Genomic DNA, 20,881 nt, shown 5'->3' with positions numbered 1-20,881 from the left:
TGTTTATTGACTTCAAGGCGGCCTACGATACCATAGATCGGACCGAACTATGGAACACACTACAGCAGTACGGATTCCCTGGGAAGTTGGTACGGCTGCTAAATACCACTATGGACGGGGTGCAGTGCAAGGTGAGAGTTTCGAGCATGCTGTCGGAATCGTTCGAATCTTACCGGGGTCTGAGGCAGGGGGCGGATCCTCCCTTTTGTTGTTCAATATCGCTCTGGAGGGTGTCATTCGAAGCGCGGGCTTCGGCATCCGGGGTACGATTTTCACCCGATCGCTCCAATTCCTTGAGGCAAGTAGATTAGGATTGAGGATCAATGCGATGAAGACATAATATCTGCTTGCCTGAGGCTCTGACCGTGATAGAGCCCGACTCGGAAGCAGAGTATCAGTTGACGGCGACGATCTCGAGGATTCGAGGGCTAGAAAAGTTCTGTTACCTTGATACGATTGTAACTTCGGACAACAACGTGAGCACCGAAATCCGAGGGCGCATTGTTCAGGGGAGTAGTGCCTACTACTGACTCCACAAACTCCTGCGATCCAGAAGACTCCAACAACACACGAAACGCATGATATACCGCACTTTGATATGTCCGGTAGTCCTCTACGAGTTCGAGTCTTGGACTATGCTGACAGAGAACGCCAATGGACGCGAGGACGCGCGAATGAGAATGAACCACGAACTAGCTGAGCTGTTTGGCGGTGCTGATATCCTGACGGTAGTCAAAGCCGGAAAGATACGTTGGCTGGGGCACGGTAGAGGAGCACAGCGAGCTCGTTGGCTAGATCAAGTGGAGTCTACCCTGTCGGAGATCGGATGCAGCCTTGAATGGAGGATTGCAACCCTAGACCGAGTTTCCTTCTTTTTCTCAACGACTTAACGACTTTCTAAGGTTACGACGGTCACCAAATGGCTAGACTTGCCGATACCACGTAGCTATGTCTTCACTACAGGGGGGACGGTCCGGATAATATTCGAGCCCCGGTCCTATCGTTTGAAGACCGGCGTGGAGAACACTTTAGCATGAAACTACGAATCCGCTCTAATACGAACGGAAGCACACAATGCTAAAACAAACTAAAAGAGTAACATCAATCAGATCAAATCAGACGGTGATTAAAATGTTCGAGGTAGAAGATAATTATTGTGTTCTTCTTCTTCTTCTTCATCTTGCCAACGATATTTAGCTTAGCGATCGTAAGTTGCTACAAAAGACCTCTGAACCATTCAAGGTCAAGTGCCATCACCCGTCTATCAATGTATAACGCCTTTCCTGGCAGACGCAGAAACGCCGTAACATGTGTTTCTGCCAGAGAGTCTCATGGTTTAAGGTGGTTCTAAAAAATCACAAAATATTATTTGCCTTGCTGTTGATGTTTTATGCTGAATTTTTATCTTATCCTTAGAATCAATTTACGTTAAGCATGATAAGCATTGTAGTTTTTCACAGTTTCTTTTATCATTATCATCAATGTCAATCGCTAATTGATTTTTCTTTCATTTGTTGCACAGAAAATACTGCAATGCAACAACTGCAAATACCGTAATACAGCTTTTAACACTCAGTTATTTCAGTATAAATAACGTGGAAAACCTATGAAAGTTAAACATATTCCAACCTTTTCCATAACATGGTATCACCAAAACCCTCGATTCATATTTTTGCACTAATCTCCATATTTTCTTTGTAAAAATTTTGTTACATGAATAATTTTCTGATCCAATCTACTCGTTACACAAAATATCTAAAAGATTCGAGAGCAGTGCCTTCCTGGCAAATGATCGAAACAGATTCGTTTCAAAGTAGACCCTTGCTAGCATCAACACTGACCTAAATTTTCCGGACGATTCATATTAATGTTTATTGCTTTGAAGAGCGTAATTCGCAACCCTGGAGAACTGCGTGGGCAGTGCGCAGAGTCGTTACGGAATTACATAAAAAGAAGAACGTTAAGAAGCTAAAATGTTTTCACATGTCGCAGTAGATAATATAGACATAATTATTTCGTTCAAAATGCTGAAGATAAACGATGTTTATGCTGCTTAATACACGGAAAGTATCATTTTTTTCAAGGTTTACTGTTTAATTGGTAATTTATCTTTACAGTTTTAATAGTATTATGTTGTGATTTAGTCCCCTTATGTTATAATTTAGCAGTAACAGGTACAACGTACGTCCTTTACTTATCTTATTCCAGGCATAGTTACTTCAATGCCCGATGCATTAATGTATTGATTACTTCACTATTTTTAGTTTTGCTTGCATCTGTTTCATCCATAAATCGTTTTATTTCTTTTTTTTTACTTTACTTGTATGTTCTTTTGCACTATCCGAAAAATATGACTAGATCAGTCAATTTTGGATTCATAGAAAACATATTGCCACTTGCTTGCCCGCACACACATACACACACACACAGCTTGTCTGTCAAGCCCACAAAAACAATTTACGCACACTTGACGCTAAATTTGGCCAGCCCCAAGCGGCGTCAGCTGTTTTAAGATTCTTTTGGAAAACGTACACTTACATTTCCTAGCTGCCGCATCGTTTCGAGTATATCGCTGACTCTCTGTCGTCAGCCAAATGCGCACAGTCGGTTGACGCAGGCGCACTTCGCTACAAAAAGGCAGTCAAAATCCCCCGAGAAAATGCAACGCTACAACGTATAGATGGACGTCATAGCGATGGAAAAGATCATCTACTGCCCTGCCCGCTTACGATCCGCACGGGCACGCATCATAATGCTCACCGGTGCAGTATTTTTGTACAAAACGGTGCGAAAAATGCGAGAAAGTTTTTCCAATCGCTCGGCAGTCCGGTAGGGCAATTCGTCCGACTTGGCAGTGCGTGTTTGGCGTGCAGGCAAAGGTGAGCTGTGTGAAAGTGTCTTTGATAAAACAGTTTGCTGTGAAATTGTGCTGGAGCAAGTTTTGGAAATAAGGTGATTTGGTGATGTGTTATGTTTTTGCATTCAAATGTGAAGAAAAGTGTTGTTTACAAAAATGGGACTAAATGCCATAAGTGTTATGCAACTGCTAACAAATGAAGCAAAAACTATGCGTGTCGGTGCAAAATGATGCACCATTTTGCATCCGAGTCATAAATGTGGTGTTTGTGAATTTGCGAAAAACCCTACAATTTCATAGAAATAATTAAAGTGGCTATAATCACAGAGAAAATCATGATAATTTTAAAAACTCTACACATTTGATTGAATATAATGCTTGAGACAGAAAAGTTACTGATTTCGATTTTACTCGCATATTATATCATTTACAATCATCTTGTAAATATTTACTAAATCTAAAAAAAATCCATACCCAAAAACAAACCTTCATACGCAAAACACACGCAAAAACGTTTACACGAAAACAAAACAGTGAAGCAATTTGCAATTTGCGCACTTGTTTTTTTGCCTCCATTTTTCGAATTTTTAACCATCTTGTCCACTTCTTGCTGTTCTGCCACTCTTCTGCCGACAGTTTCTATTTCCATCATCCACCTTTGAACGGCTGACAGGCTATAACTCGCGAACTCCGTCAAGAAAGCCGCCAAACGGTATCGACATTCCCTCATCCGTTAGTGGTTTCGCTGCTTCCGTTTCCGTGGCAAAGTGCCGAAACAGTAGCACTTCCGCCGAAACGTTGTGTGGTGTGATTGGTGAACCGCTTTCCTTTAACCCATTTCAAGCGTTGGGGAAATAATACACATACACACATTTTTCTTGCACGAAAGTTTTAATTGAGTGTCACACGGGTGGCGGTGTTGAGCGTGTAGGTGCGTGTCAGAACAGGAAATAGGTGTGTTTATGATAGGTTCAGCGTAAGTGTGATACAACTTGGAAGGGAAATATTAGGAGTGAAGAAATGTAAAAATGGTTTTACAAGGCATAGAGACGCACTCGTTAAGGGTGAAACGGATTAGATGGTAGCATTAATAAATAGCATAATTTCAGGCTTATTTAACATATCAGTGATCGACACTACGAGACGCGACAGCCGTTGCAATCATGCAGCCCAACTTAACGAACAAGGTAAGAGTCATTAAGAGTAGAATGGTCTTTTAAGTATCTTACAAGATATAGTTAAAATGTTGATTTAAAACTCGTTCAACATAAATGTTTATTAACTTTTCCCAATACTTTGCCCCATCTGTGAGAAACATCCTAGCTTAGTTTACATTTGTTACGTGCTATTGACGTTTTATTTTCATCCTGTTTATGTCCGCGGTTTAGCGTTTGTCCATCTGCGGATGGAAAAAAGTCGGCAACGAGAAAACGAAGCTGGTGCCGTGGGATGTGATCGATCGGTTGGTGGTTCCGATTATTTGCTGCCACGCTGCGGCAATTCTCATTTCCGGTGCACTGAATCTGCTGCGAATTTCCCAAGTGTCTGCGTTGGTCCTGTTCATTCTCTTCACCATCCTGACCGTTAGCGGTGTGTTCTTCTACCACAGCCTTACGGTAAGTCCAACGACCTACACCAAGAAATACAATTTGCTCCAACTGCTTCTGCTTATTGAAGCGTGTGCTGGGAGTTTACCACCGTTGCATTCATCGCCAGGGGAACAAATAATGCAACGCAAGAAGCAGTCCAGCTGCTGGAAAGCTTATCAAAGGGAGAAATAAAAAAGCCGAAGGTACTTGCAGAAATCAGCGGCTCGGAGGCGTATCCTGGGTACAAGACAGTGGAAGCCATGCGAATTCTAGCAGAAAACAAAGTCATGCATAAATCTCAAACTTTCAAACACTTGTCCCAGTGCAGCTTCTTGCGCGAAAGCACATCCCCAGCCGGCATTTGTTCGTGTGGGAGCAAATTGATAAACTAAAAAAAAAGGAAAAGTAGAGTTAAAAAATACAATCACCCTCACACACACACACACACACTCACACACCCATACAATACTGTAACACAACTTCGTTACTTCAAGGTGGGCAGTGTTTTCGAAAAAAAAGTTTACCTGGATCTGGCCAACATTTCACCCGAGCATCGTTTCCATTACTCCTGGGGCTGCTCCATGGCTTGTGATTTGTTTACTGCTTTGTGGAATTAAAACAATGCACTTGTATGTGGAATGGAAGTTTACTTTACAGAAGAATGCATGTTTTCTTAAACTTTATCCACTGGTCGTTCGTACAACAAAAGGATTCATCAAGGATTCAGTGGCTGTGGTAACTGGTTCTTGAGGGCATTGTAGTGTTGTCTTGCTCTTGTCTCAACACTTACCTACCCTAGCTTGCAGCGCGGATTGCAAAGAACCTTGTAACAGAAATTCTGTTTGTTTTGCTTTGTTGTTATGTCTCGCTTTTTTTATTCCGTTGGAACGGAATGAGTGTACTTTTCCATCTGTTATTTTAATCGGTCCATATCTTCTACAAGACAAATTTAACAACAAATTTATAACAATTAATCTTGGTCTTGATCAATCATTTAAGGCTCTCTATACTGAAATTGTTTTTGTTTGCAGTATATTAAAAATGGATGGAAGTATTTTTTATTTTATTTCGAAAAGACTGCCAGGCCGTATTCCTTAAAATCTAATCTTTTATCTAGCTTTACAGCTCATTCATCTTATATCCTACTTGGAGGGTATTTATCCACTGGGGATTTATTAACGATTTTTATCATATTTTAAACACATTGCACATTATCATGCTGCAAACAAAATATCCTTAGTCTACCTAAGGATATTCACCTACCTAAGGATTTATTCTCTTTTAAAAAAATAATAAATTGTCTAACAAATCGCAATACTGTATTTGCAGCGTTAACCCTGCATTGATTTTTCATGTTAGTCAAATTGCATACTTTTAGGCTCATATGATATCTGCGAACATATCAGGAAATCATATATACGAACTTTTGACGCAGCACCAACAAAAATTAGCTAATAAATACATTTTTAAAACGTCATCTGCTATCAGTATCTATGTTAGCATGTTATTGATAAGATGTTATGACAAAATTATCCATTCTTTATTCTGAATTTGATTCCTATATATTATCATACTTTTTTCCGCATGTTCTCTGCCTTCAAGTTACCTTTTTTGTCACAAAATTGAAAATTGATAAACTGTAGGTTTGAAATTATTTTAAAAATTCCTTGTTAAAATAATATCAAAATTAACTCGAAAATGTAAGTACCTTCAATATTGGACTTTTATTTTAATCGGTTGAGGAATACAAGGGTAATTTTTCAAAACCGCTTGGATGCCCAACAGGATAAAATAAAAAATATTTTTATTCAATCCTAAAGAGGAGTTTAGTCCAGTACTTAGTCCAGTTTAGTCACGTTGGTGTGCTCTGGTGGTTGCTGCATTGTCCGGTGCGCGATGCAGTTCCTACGGTGCTGCAAGTTCTGACATGTCTGCGCTTAGCCGGTATAGTCTTTCGTCTGCCCTTGGCCAATGAGCTTGCGAATGTTGTTGATGTCGTCTGGATGGTGTCGTGCTCTAACTCAAGTATAGGCGTCAGTATTCACAAGATATGGTAAGCTTATAGCAAATGCCATTTGGAATGGTTTCCTAGTAAGCAAGACTGACTTTCCACTTATTAGCAGCACAATTCCAGTCAGTTAGTAACTTCTTCTTCTTCATCCTTGCGTCAGGTAGTAAGGCTAGTCAAACATTCTAAAGTTATAAAGCTAAAGAAGAAGCAAAACCTGTTAGTTTTTTTTTTTCATTCATATAGAACTACAAGGCATTGCATTGATACACATCCTGTTAATTAATTATATCAAAATTAAATTCATGTCTTCGATGGGCCTATCAAATTACGTATAATGATAACAAGTGTGTCAGATAATCCTTACTACTTCGAATAAAAAAGCAAAACGCACTGTTTCATACCGTTTCTCATTTCCGTTTATTTATTAAATTAATTAATCTAGCAAAAAATGTACATCGCACGCGTCGGTTTTAGCTAAACATAGTATACAAAAACAATACACTGCTCCCAGAAGGACTAAACTTCGGTTTGAATGGAGGCTTCGATATGACCACAACACTACCACTAGTACCCATGCACACACTGTAACGCAATGGATGTGCAACCATGTTGGGAGACTCGAGCTGCAAATGTACGTTCGGATATTGGTTGTTCTAGCGCTTGCAAAATAGCGTCCGCTCGTTGAAGGGTTCGCTTCAAGATCTTGAGATCATGAAAGGCATGGATCACGATGAAGTGAGTTTGTGTTTTTGTGTGAGTGACAGCGTTTGTTCTCCGTTGAGCTCCCTTAAAGATATTTTTATCCAAATGTGTTTCCCGAGTTGTTTGCTTTCTGTGCCCTACACTCTAGCAAACTCCTGTGAGCATTCTGGAGCTTGCAGAATTAGGCTGTAATGAGATTTTTAGCAGTAAACTTTGAGCTAGCCCTTCATCCTGTACTCCGTCATTCTTTGGATCCCTTCATCTACCCACGCGACTACATTTGCCGTGGTCAAATCTCCTTCGGTCAGCTTTAAACTCACAACTCCGAACAGTGCAAGCGGATTATCCTTGCGCGCAAGACGAGGAGAAATTGTTTTACGTAAATAAACTAACCTACAGGTCCTTCTTAACCTCGCCCGTCACCTCAACGGCCGGCCGCGTGTTCGCCTCGACGGCGTCCTTTGGTTTGCATTCCAACTGGTTGTTGTTCTCCTCGCCGGTCTTTGCGTTACGCTTCGAGGCCGAATTTGACTTGCGGATGTACGAATGTACGTAGAACGAGCTGAACATGTAGATGAACAGGCCGGCATTCAGTGTGAGCAGGGCGGCGATTGATTTCGGATAGCCACAGTTTGGCTGGAACTGCACTTGCACGGTGTGGAAGAACACGATAATGAACTGGACCTGCAAAAGCGAAATGTGTAGCAAAGAATGCGAAAGCCCCGTTAGAATTTTTGGAAGCTCGTCCTACTGGTCAGAGAGAACCTGTTCCGAGTGTTAACCTATTCAAGCTGAAATACCCATCGGAATATCATAATTGACTTCAGGCTGAACGGTACTTCATACTCGTAATAAATTCTCTTGACCTACATTCCTAAGATACTTACGATCTGCATCACAGTCAAATAACGTTTCCACCACAGATACTTTTGAACCTGTTGATTAAAAGTAGAATTTAAAAATTGTTAACATTTTTAGTATTTTTTCCGGAAACGTCACTGCAGTATGAAATGCAGAAGCCATTGGATTTACCTTAGGGCCCATAGCGGCCAGCATATAGTACGCATACATGCAGACATGGATGAACGAGTTGATGACGCCCAGCAGCGTACCGTGACCACCTGCGAAAAAGGAGACATTAGAGACATTTGTAGTCAGAGTTTTCGACAAAAATTTATGACTTTGAAGGTAATAAAAGTGGATGAGGACTGTCGATGAATGGTTCTTCATTACATCCGGGAAATGGGTAATGTTCTTACCATTTCATGCTGTGCCTTAAGCTCGCCCTGCTAGACGTTTAGCGTGACGTTTGACGTGATAATAAAATGTTTGTACGATCATTCACAACATTCCTTTCGAATTAGGTCTCGACAGTTCTGAACATAAATAACATGTTTCAGTGGAGACGAGAACGAACAAAAAAAAATCCAATTCATTTATTAGATTATTCTCAGCCTCGGCCATCCGAATCGTTCCGCTTCTTTGTCTTATGCTACCATCGGTTGTTTCACGATGCGAGGTGAAAAAATCGTAAACAAATGGTAGGGACCAACAACCACCGTCACACGCACAACTCAACAAAACTGAGTAGTTCAGTTTTATTTTAACAAACGACTCGAAGGCATTTTATTTCACTCATTGGTAACTTTTCTTCTCGCTGATCATTCATCTGCTTGATTTTAAAACTCGCCTAATCACCCACCGGACGGTAGGTTCGTTCGGTTCGCTCGAAGGTCGCATGGGAGGATTTTAGTTTTGAGATTTGATCACGAGCTAACGTAAGCAACCGCTATAACAGATTTGCAATCGACGTTGCGTTGGGTTGTGAACAGTCAAGTAGCGTTAGTTTAATTTGGAGTTTATCGTTGAGCAACGGATCTGATCCTGTCGGCTGTGTCGCTATCGAACGTTTATCGAATGCATTATTGACGAAGGGTGAAGGATTGATTTGGGAAGGGCAGCTTGGTGAACATTGAGTTTTATGTAACTTTACCACTTATGCAGCGTAACGTTTTGCAGTGACAAGTGATGTTGAAATGTAAAGCTAATGTAGAATTGATGAACTTATTGATAGCATTTTTTTTTTTCTATCAATCAATATGCTGAAATTTGTGCAATGGGACAGGAGATTGGCAAAATTGTCAGCTTCCAGGGTAATATAGACAGTTAGCAAAAATTGATAATGTCTTCATTAGTCGCAAATTTGAATAATTTATCTTTTGCTGTATCCATATAATGAATCGTGACAGTTTACGGATTTTTTATAAGTTTTACATAATATTAGAAAATATAAGCAGCGTTATAAATCGTTTTTCACCAGATTTTTGACCGTAGCAGGATAGTCAAAAGTGCTTACGGGGCGACGGTCCGGATTTGATACCCGTTTCTGCCATGTTGAACCCGGTACTGCTACACTAGATGATCGATCGTATCAACATATTCAAAACGTATACCTTAAGTAGAATTCTATAATTCATTAAGTAAATTCTACAGCTGTTTCTCTAAAACTGACCTTTCTCCAAAACCTTCGCTAACTCCAAGCAATTAAAAAACTCGCAGCAATAAAGAGATCCATTAAAATGCACATGTGGACTTAAATTGAATCTCGAGATCTTAAGCTGTGCCACCGACAATGATGAAACTTAACACTAGTGGAAGCCAAAATAGTGATCCAATCGGTTACGTCGTTTCACCATCAAGATGGCGATAAACTGAATTAAATCGTACTCACTGGTTAGAGCTGTGGCACAAAAGTGATGAGATAATCGGTAAGTTTGGTCTCCAATACTAGTAGCAGAAAATCGATTGTTGAAACGAAATCCATTATTCAGTTCTTCAACATCGAGCGATGGCTCCAGACAAACAATCGTAACTCGTGTGATATTTTCATTATAGTTCTGAAATTAATTCTTGTGTTTTTAATTGTGTTTGTCGGTGCTGGATGGTCTCACGTAGGAAAGTAGTAGTTTGAATATCTTATGCATGACTGTTGACATTAAAATAACCTACTGTTGATCCATCATGCATGAAGCAGCTTCGAATGGTAGTGTTTTCCAAGGAGAAAGAAAAGGCCACGGAAACACGGTTTTCAAAATTTGTTTAATTCACACAGCGAATCAATGCATCCAAGCGAATCCTCCATCAGAGGAGACGACAATTAGCACGATATAACACCAGGTTGGCCGTCAATTCGTTCACTGACAGCTGGACAGAAGGACGAATCATCCAGCTTGGTGTTTGTGTTTGGAATTTCTATGGACCATCCTAACATTTGCCACAGTTTATAGCGTTTTTATGTTAGCGGTTTGCTACTGTTTGCTTTTCACACAAAGACGCGAAAACTGCATTCATCAGGGTTGGCTGAAGTTGAAGATAAAGCTGACACTGACCGCTTCCACGGTAACCTTCTACCCAGTGTCATCAACTAGCGGAGATTAGGCACACGTTAGGAGAAGCATCAAACGCTAGCATGCTATGTTTGCTCGCGCAATTGCACGTAGCATATGTTTTCTCGGTTTTCCACCGAACGACACTTACCGGCAAAGTACTTGACGCCAATGAAACCACAGACTGGCATCAGGGTGTGGTGGTAGACGTGCAGGAATGAAACCTGGTTCTGTTTCTTCCGCAGTACAAAGAACACCGTGTCGAGCAGCTCCACGACCTTGCACATGTAGTACATCCAAACGGCACGAGCCATCTGCAGAACGAGAGACCAGGGCGTGAGATGACAGTTAAAGGTTGAGCATAGAAGTTAAGACGAAGGAGCAGGATACATACCCTCATTGCTACTGGGTTTCGGCTGTAGTCCACGGGTTGACAGGAGTAATTGTAATGTTTCCTCCAACCGCCTTCGATTCCCTGAAGAAAAAGAAATATATAATTATTGTTCCAAACATTACGTTACATGTAGATTGGAGAGTGCAGCCATCTATCTCGGTTAGCTTAAACGTATGGATCTCATGCTAAAGGTTTCTGTAACTCAACGACGAGCTACTGTAATGACCTTACCGATCACCGGGGGGTGTTAATTGTAAAATAAACCAATCATTATTGCAGGGCGCCTAGAAGTTATCGTATTGGATTGTGTTGAAGCGAATAAAGATGTCTTTCGGTATTATTTGACCAAAAAACACTTCCCACGAAGGAACGCTGCGCTGTACGCTTTTGGTTGAATTTTTTCCCCTAAATGTGTGGCTTCTATTTTATGCTACGGTTGAGTTGTTTAATTGACAGTAGCTCGACCAACTAAAGCACCATAAACATTTATTACTTAACAAGCGGTTTAAGGGGTCACAAATAAAAACTAATAATCGTCTAATCGTTTCTTCCCCGTTGAATCTACTTTATAAAAACACCTTACACATACTTCAAAATAAAAAATCTAAACCTTATGTTTTGATTCATCTTGTATTCCATACTTTCTGTCAAATTAGGGATTCAAGTCAATCGAAAACGAATGCCACTATTGGTATTCATTTATATCCACTTGCTCTCAGTTCTCTTCTTTTTTGCGTTTATTGATATGTAGTCATCTTGCCTCTGTTTTTGAAACGTCATTACAAATACGGACGTTAGCACTCATCACCAAGGCAAACAAATCTATATTTAACTTCCTGATCAGTGTGTTTCCTCTCGACCAGATCAATAAAATTTAAGCTACATTTTAATCCGTTACGTTTTGCTCGGTCGCTTGTTCAATCGAAACGCTACAGCGCCACTCTGATACACGTTGGAATGGAAACCACAAAATAAAAATGCCGCTTTTATTTTCGTTTAGGAATTTGTTAGACGAAGGAATCGATGACGTCACTGCGTTGTTTTTGGTGAAACGTGTGGCCGATGTGATTGGCCAATGTTTCGACACCGATTACATAAAAACGAAATACAAAGTTCAGCTTGGAACGGGATAGCCTTACCAAGGCAAACAAAGCACCCAACTTTCGCTCGGTCTCTTTCATTAGAAGGGGATCATTTCTCAGCGGAACAAGGGTTATCGATTGCTTTGTTGAAATTGTTAAATTCCCATAGCGTTCTTACTATAAAATAATCAGAAAAGAAATAATCACTCACTTCGTACACTAACACGATGCTAAGCAGCACCTGTACTGCGTTGTAAGCAATCAGCACATTTTCCAACTTGAAGGGCTTTCGCTTGGCCATATAGCGAGGACCAGCGTACAGGCAGAAGTACAGGTACGTCACGAGGATCATAATTAGGGGCGTGATCGATCCAGACAGGAACCACTCCTTCGTGCGCTCATCTACAATAGGGAACAACGGAAAACGCAAACGCACAATTACGACTTTTGCCATCCATGCACTTTAATCAAATACAAAATCCCAACAAAAAACACACAAAACACACGCACCTTGATTATCAACGAAAAATTTCATCACTCGGTCCAGGATACCGTTGCTGGTCGGTTCACTAATGACGTCTGGATTCATTTTGGTGAAGCTGGGTTCTCTGCTTTTGATATTCACACTCACCACGATGCACGTTCACAGATGGCTTTATTTTAATCGGCTTGCTTTTAAAACACTTCACTATATGCTCTTTTCAGCGATGCGACAGAGCAGAACGGTTGACAATGGAATCGGTTTTCTTTGTAAGAGAAATTCTGCAAAACAAAAACAAATTTAGATCAGAAAGTGCTACTTTCAATCGCACCGCTTTGGTTTGTTTTTCTTTTGCTAAAGAACGAACCACCGTATCTTCTTGCACTGTCACAATATTAAATGCGTCGCTTCGCGCTACACAATCCAGAACAATCGAATACCTCCGAAGAACAAAACAAAACATAAAATCTCGAATTTGATTACCACCTGTGATCGCGTCAGGCTTAGTCGAAGCAGCAGCAGGCACTATCGAGTCCTGCCACACCTGTTCCGTGCGCGTGTCCGAATCGAACTGATCGTCTGTCGGCGACAAACCCCGGAGAAGCTCCAGCAGTCTAAAACCTAATCGTCCGTTGTGCTGCAGGCGAACCGGAGCCAAAAACTCTGAGCTGAAAACTGGATGAGCTTTGCTGCAGCGAACCAAACCAACCACCAGAAACTACCGATCCCACCACCGTCACCTTCCTCGACCGTTGTCTTCGCTCGAAGAGTCTTCCTTCCCCTACTAGTCGCTTACGCTCAGGCTTATTCACATACACAAACATACACACACTTTAAAAATGCGCGACAATACTAACGAACGCGAATGGGAAAGATTTTTCGCGCTGCCAAAGCGAGACGAAAATTCCAACGAAGCAGACAAAAGACCACAACAGTGGCGCAAACGACGAACCGGCAAAATCCCAACCGTAAGGCCCGCGGACAGTGCCATTTGGGCCTGTAGTTAATCAACATGCAGACTTTGGGTAGGTACGAATATGAACTTGCCCCCGCTACATGGGTAGGAAGCACTGTCGACAGAGTAGGGCCGTGGATCCGATTTTCGGGCTGTGTGATAAAAGCAGAGCGATCACCCGAACCCCACACATCCACGCAGCGATCTCCCTCTTCTCCGGGGCGCGTATTTTATTATCTTCCTACAGATGACTAGGATACTAGTCAGTCAATGGCAACGTCAAACTTCCCATGTCGTCGCTTGTTGTCGTTCTGCGACGCCACCGTCAACGATACCGTGTCGAGGATAACACACACTATATGGTCACGCTAAAAGAGGTCAATCTTCTTCTCCATCTTCTGCTGTAGTTTCTATTATCCGGAGATATACAGGGACGTATGCAATATACACAGTCACGCGTTTGTATGCGAGCGAATAGTGGCCATTACATAAGGAGCGTCCCTCCCTTGTACTGGCTGCTACGGTAATATGCGACACCAGTTTTTGAAGGTTGCGACCCGGTCCACGCAGGCCTACTTCTGCTCGGGTGAGGTCGTCTGCAGTAGGGTGCACGTGCGCGTGTATCTGTGAATTGGAGGGCAGGTCGCAGAATATCCCAAACCCATCGTGATGCCAACCCTTTTGCGAAGAACCGGAATGTACATTCCTTGTACGTAGGTTCGTCGTGAAGTTCAGCACAACCAAACAGGGCTAGGGTTAGCTTGACAACTCATCAGCTGACCAGCAGGTTTCACTTTCGACGGGCAAGCAACTGATGTCATTTATGAACGAAATGAAAGAAATTTTCTCACAAATATTGTAATGCATGGTGTTTGAGAAATTTTCTCCAATGCCCACAGATGCCTAAGGTTTCGGGTGTCTTGCACACTAAGACACCAAACCTTATTCACTAGAGTTGCGTAAGGCCAAACGTTCGCCCGGTAACTGCAGCTCTGCTCCAATTTCTATTTCTATTTCAAGTCTGTCAAGCGAAAGGTTGACTAGCGACTTGGGGAAACTTTAACCTCGAGCAAGCCACATATGATTAACAATCAGAACGATTATCAGCTACTACTACGCGTGGAACGATCAACAAAGTTTGGCCTGTCTAGCAGCAAGTATATTGATAAACAGGTTTCGTTTCGATTGATTTGTTTCTCGGAGTTGTCGTTTTATTTTTATACTCCCATGATCTACTCTTCCTTGTCGGTCCCTTCCCTTTGCCGAGTCTGCAAGCTGCGGAAGTGTAAATTAGATCTCAAAATCAATTCTGCCCGTTTGGTTTTCTCAATGCTATCCACATGGTGTGCGTGTCTACTAGCGAGTCGCGTCAACAAAATCATACGGCAGGAGACATTTGTTGAACGCCCCTACTCGAACAGCCTTTGGAAGGTTATACAGCATTTATGAACTAGTGTTGCCTTCAAATCGCATTCATAATGTTATGTGAAAACGCGTCTTCGGGCTTTAGTTTTCTTACGAATCTCATCTCGTTTTGTAGTATGCATGCTTTCAAGCTAGGTACACAACGCACAAATCTTTTTTTGATTTTAAAACACTTTGTTTTATGCAAATATGAAACCAGAAGTCATTCAACTAATTACCAAGAAAAATGTAAAGTTTATCGAGAGAGGTAAATTTGATACATGACGATTTGATTTGATACATAAAGAAATAATATTTGATTAGATATTCTAAGTTCTTTTGGTGTCTTGATTGTGGATCGTTTTAGGACTGATGAACTTAAGAATTGTCTAGAATGGCACTTATTTATTTAACACCAGAATTTAATCAAAATACACAAATACAAATCATAATTTTTGACCTTATCATTCAAACTACTCAAGATTCGGTTTTGAGGCAGCCCGGTAACATAGTCAAAAATAGCGCAAATCAAATCCCATCCGGACCGTTCCTCCGCAGTGAGGACTGACTGAATATTACGATGGCCGGCATGGCCTAAAAAGTCGTTTAGTGAGGAAGAAAGAGATTCGATTTTAAAACTCAATGTTTACAAATATTTTCGATAGAACAGTTCAGCTAGCTAAAATGATGTATGGCTCACGTTTTTGATGTATTATTGAATGCGTACATTTCTATCATACGAACATCAAATAAAATAAGCTTTCAAATTTGTGTCAATCGCCTCAAGCTATATTTAAATATCGTATGTATTGTACCAGTATACCATGGACAAACAAGCTGCACGAGTAATATCATTCAAGGTCTGCTACTTTGGAAGGTTATGCTAAATATCACTCCACGCCTAACATCTGCAAACAAACAAACCTCAGATATCGTTATGATACAGTTGGCCTCGTTCACAACAGCCGCGACTACCAGCCACGGTTCAATAACCCATACTGACCCGCACCGTCGGGAGTGACGAAAGTGCATTCGATGCATGTTTCAAATGGTTCGACGTTGCAAAGTTCAACTAGTCACCAACCGATGAATTGTCCTCGATACATCGGCTGTGTCTTGCAATGCCACACCAGTGGGTTGATTATAGAAACAAAACAAACATACACACACACACACACCAAACGTCGGTTACATCTTGTGGTTCCCTAGAAAAGATGACTTGAAGACATGTAAGCAAGTCAAACTTGTTTTGTACATTGAGGGTGGAGTTGGGATTTAAATCCTCATGCTAAAAGTGATCTCCTGCCTGCTATGCCACAAAAAACATCGACAAAGTGGACGGTGGACGTTTATTGCGTTGTGGTGTGTAGGAGAGAAACATATTTTATTTTATTACAACATCTCCATCTATCGATACAGCCTTGGAAGGATCTCTTGCAAAATCTGCAGGTAACATCGCCCGCAGCTAGTAAGCGAGTAAGCTCCATCGCACTCTCTTACTAACTGTAGCGCAATGCAGAACGAACTCGACAGCTTTTTGTTTTTCCATTACCAGTCGATTAATGAACAACCTGCCGACGGTCCCATTCACGATCACCACTGACAAAGAATCTAGCGAAGCGATCGCACTTCTCTCGTTGTAATAACAATTTCACGCTTTTTGCATGCATGCAAAAGCACGCCGTTTATGATTCGTTGATTAGTTCTCATATCTTTTTGATCGTACCCTCCCGGGCGTCTGTCTATGTGGTAGCGTTGTTAGAACCTTTTAAATATGCGGTGTAACCAATTTTTGTCGGGGTAGGTCAGTTATAGTTACCCGGCTTTAGGAAGAAATAGCATAGGATGTGAAACTAATTTTCACTCGTCACGAGCAGGGTGTCGATAGTGCAAAATGACACCTAACCCGAACATCGAATACCTTCGCATGCAATAAACTCATTTTAAATCTGCAAAAAAAAAATGTGCCACAAAAAGGCACGCGGTTCGGATGATGAAGGTGCTATTTGCATTTGCAAGCCGATTTAGCAGTTAAACTTTGCGAACATAAACTGGTCGACCAGATTCCCAGCCTGCCTGAGCAATGTCATAAATCCATACTCTATGTTTAGCTAAGAAAACGGACCATCCAAAAAAAAATGGCACAACCTCATTCCAAATGATGATCAAGGACCTGAAGCATATTTATACGTAAATGATGACAGCTGCATATCGACTATCGCATACGGCTAACGATATGCGCGATTGGGAAAAATAGGTAAAAAAAAAGCTTGTTACGTGAACGGATCGAATCATCGCGAAACGGTTCTCTAATCGTGTGTTGATACGCGATGTGATATTCACCGATAACTGCACCCTTTATTGCATATATTAAACTTGTTTAAAAATTTTGACAGTTGTGAATTTGAGAAGCTGAAAAGTTCAAGTTTCATCACGCTTATTAATTGATGGAACAAAGAAAAGTTCCCATTAAATATTTGGTTATCAGACATTAGTTAAAAATTGATAATAAGTAAGATTAAACATTCGACTATGACCAGAGTGTTTGTAAATCTCTGTATTTTCTTTTTTGATCCTATGATCAACATCAATAATTCGTCTGCAAGTTAACAGTTTCTGCTAGCTCAAGAAAATATTAATCGTGCCATCTTACCAGGGTCCTTTAGTTCCCGGGTTACAGTAGACATTTCGTTGAGAGAGCAGACTAAGTCCATCCTCGACTTCGCAGGACAGCAATTCCCAGCGTTTTTGTGGAAAAGTTAAGCCATTCGAAACCATTTTTATACTGACGGATCCTCATCAGAGCAGTGAATCGGTTTCGGCGTATATAACATTGTATCCAATGCTTTAATTATACGTAATTGTCCTCCAGACGAATACTTTATATTCTCCGACAATTTAAGCACTATTGAAGCATTAAAATCTGTGAAGGTTATTAAGATCCCTGACTACTTCGTAAAGGAAACACTAAAGGTCTTAGGCTCATTGTTTGCTAAGTTTTCCCGTACATCTCGTGTTTGGTTGCCTGCCCATTGCAGTATTGCCGGCAATGAAAAGGCAGATAAATTGGCCAAAAAGGGTGCTTCGAAAGGGTCCTTTTTCGACAGAGTTTGTGGGACACTGATGAGGTTCGGGAGGTTTCTACATTCGATCACTCCCCAAGTGTCCTTGAAGCCTTCCACGGCATCTCAGGAGATCGTGCGTTCAATCGAATGATGTCTAGGCTTAGGTCTAATCATTTCGCTTTGGGCGCGCATCTCCAGCGTAGAGGACAGGTCGACTCCAAAGTATGTGTAAAAAACAGTTTCTTCTAGACTCTTTTATATTATTTCATAATGACAATAGAGATTATTGCTTTCAAATTGACAGCCTTTGAGCATTGTCTTCTATTTTAAGTACTCTACTGATAGTGCTTCAAATGCATAAAAATAACGATTATAATTTAAAAATTTATTCCATCTGGAACATACTTCACAATAGAATGAAACAAGGGCTGAATATATTTTCCAACGACCTTGCGAAGGCTGTGTACAACCGGCCATGACTTAATCGTGTCTCACAAACCTCACAGTTTCCACCACTAACCAACAAGATGCATTGTGCCACAGTAGGAAAAATTAATTTCCACCCATTTATCCATGCGGCTTGTGCGGTTATGGTGAGTTCCCACTTTTTTTCCCTACGACCCTTTTGGGTTCGCATTTCTTCTAATTCCCTTGCTACACGGTCTCACCACGGTTGTCTCTCAATCATCCATCAGTTGCGAACGGTGTTGTGGTTTAAAATGAAGAAGGAAGAAAAAACGGACAGATACGAGAGGGTAATTAATGAGCTTTGCGTAAGGTGTGAGTGGTGAGACATTGCTCTACAGCTCTGGCATGCAGTCCGACAGCAACGATGCGTGTTACGCGTTCACGATCACTGAAGCACGCGAGCGCAAGAGCAGGCGATCGAGTGTAAGGGTGGGTTTAGTTAGCTATGGGAACGGGGAGGGTAGTCGCGGCGGGGTTGGTGAAAAACTGTCTTGTGGACAATGCTTTCTAAAATTCAATCTTGGGTTTAAATCGTGACGGAAGCCTGTTTGATCTACATTTTGCCCGCACGTGTCGTGGTCTGTGCTGTGAAGAGCAGTGAAAGATCCAGCTAGGTGGTCAGGCGTGGCGCATTGCAGCAAGAGCAGATGAAAGTAAAATTAAATCTCCAAAAGTTCACAACGGTGCGAGACGAATGGTTTTTAAAGGGTTTATTTCTTTTGGTAATCGTGTTACTAGGCCATCGTTAAATAGATACAGTTGGTTGTAGTTGGTGAATTTCATTGCGATGCTAATACCCATATTTCTTGCAGCACACCCTGAAACATTGCCTAATTCTGCCCAGTGACAAGTCATCTGTTTGTTCTTGAGGGTCTAACAATATGTTAAGGGTGGATAACATTTGCATAGAAGTATGAAGTAACATCACGAAGGCTCTGAGATAGCCCTTAACAATGCATAAAGTAATGTGATTAGAAAATTATTTTACGATCGCTTTGTTTCAGTTAGAGAGTCAAGGCACACTCATTTAATTAAACAGACTTAATTCGAAGTTAGAATAAATCCGAACTCAAATAAAAATAAAATTGAAGGACAAGGGTTTCATTAGGAAATTTAAATGAATTCTATTGAGGAATTAACTGAACCTCAAGATCACTTTAATTGATGCACTGCAAAACAATTAATCACCCTTCAGATAGCTTCAGATGACTGCTATGATGCTGGCAAACGGTTTCGAAACAGGATATAACGTTCGGACCCATCCCTTTAAACGTATACCCTGCTGCTACCGCTGCTGCTGCTGATGGACATCACACAATCACCTGTCGCGGAAGTAAGAATCGAATTATTTGCCAAGTATACTCTGTCAATCGCCGGCATTCTGCCGGTCGAGAAGATGGTACGCTCATGGTGCTCGTGACTGCGTGTGCAACACCAAACCCGGCTGCAATCACAATTCAATATCGCCACACTTTATATGCGCATATACGCGATTGCCCTTACACGTTAAACGGATGTCCTTCAGGGTGAGCTTACGGAAGGCGTTACGCGTTAGATAATAAATATTTCCATCAGCCGCACAGTCACACTCAACTGTTGTTTGTAATGTCACCCGCTCTGATGCTGCGCGCTGGTATGAGATATATTGCACGACGGTTTGACGTCATTTGCTCGGCATCTGCAATGGTTTCGAGTTACCATCGGTCTCAAAGGTTCTGCCGGCTAGGGGTGCCCATCCAGTCCTGGTGGTTTTAATATCATGCAATTTCTCAGGGTGCGTTATTTGCATAACGTCTACTTACGGTGCGCTACAGCAAACCCAAGTGCGTTTTCCTGCGCTTGATCTTGATCGATGCCGTCTGATCAACAAACTCCAAAACCTGACCTTAACCGAACCTGCCGTGTGTCTCGATATCGGTACTCGCTGGTGCGAACCTTCAATTGCTCGGTAATGCGGTAATCGTTTGGCTCTGCGACCTTCGTAAAAGAAGAAATGAAAAAAGTAAACCTTGTTTCAAGGTCGCTTGCCAACCACATATTTAAGTTCCCGAGTAACGCCCGAGTCGTTGCGCACTAGGCACCGTATGTGACCGTGAGATGCGTGTACTTGATTTTCATGTACACACCGGTTTCATGCTCCACATCTTCGGCAGGCGATTGGGGTCTTGGAGTCACTTTTCACTCCCGACTGAACATTCACCCTCACCAACGCAGACGTTCGCACTCAGACACCCAAACATGCACGCGCTAGTGAGTGCGTTGTATTATGCGCGTGTGCCCATTTCGAAGCGATACCGATTCCTCATCTCGTTAGGATGATGTAACGAGCGGGCCTTTAGTCACAGTGACTCCGAAAACGAAGCATCACGCAAACACCCAGTTTCCCGTCTTGCGTACCGGTACCACGGCCTAGCACTGTGTTGCCGCACCAGATTACGGAATCGTGGCGGTTGGCTCCAGTCGACCATTCCGGGTCTTTGTCGCGTC

The 20,881-nt window shown here is 41.7% G+C and overlaps 3 protein-coding genes across 5 annotated transcripts in view; all 3 read right to left on the bottom strand.

Annotated features, from left to right (window-relative positions):
• The window catches only part of LOC126556023 (eukaryotic translation initiation factor 2D), a 526,420-nt gene that overhangs the window by 293,003 nt on the left and 212,536 nt on the right, over positions 1-20,881 (bottom strand). The gene's annotated exons all lie outside the window — the stretch shown is intronic.
• The window catches only part of LOC126556469 (small integral membrane protein 20-like), a 389,536-nt gene that overhangs the window by 312,412 nt on the left and 56,243 nt on the right, over positions 1-20,881 (bottom strand). The gene's annotated exons all lie outside the window — the stretch shown is intronic.
• On the bottom strand, positions 7,488-12,650 carry LOC126556227 (elongation of very long chain fatty acids protein). The gene is made up of 7 exons (XM_050211453.1): positions 12,532-12,650; positions 12,233-12,423; positions 10,940-11,020; positions 10,697-10,859; positions 8,192-8,280; positions 8,047-8,094; positions 7,488-7,843 (listed from the first exon to the last, which is right to left on the bottom strand). The coding sequence occupies exons 1-7, from the start codon at positions 12,608-12,610 to the stop codon at positions 7,553-7,555; spliced, it is 942 nt and encodes a 313-aa protein (XP_050067410.1). The 5' UTR covers positions 12,611-12,650; the 3' UTR covers positions 7,488-7,552.

This window comes from Anopheles maculipalpis, chromosome 2RL (assembly GCF_943734695.1).
Source record: "Anopheles maculipalpis chromosome 2RL, idAnoMacuDA_375_x, whole genome shotgun sequence".
Classification (NCBI taxonomy): domain Eukaryota; kingdom Metazoa; phylum Arthropoda; class Insecta; order Diptera; family Culicidae; genus Anopheles; species Anopheles maculipalpis.
Note: the sequence above shows the minus strand (reverse complement) of the source record. Positions and strands in the feature narration are given on the sequence as shown.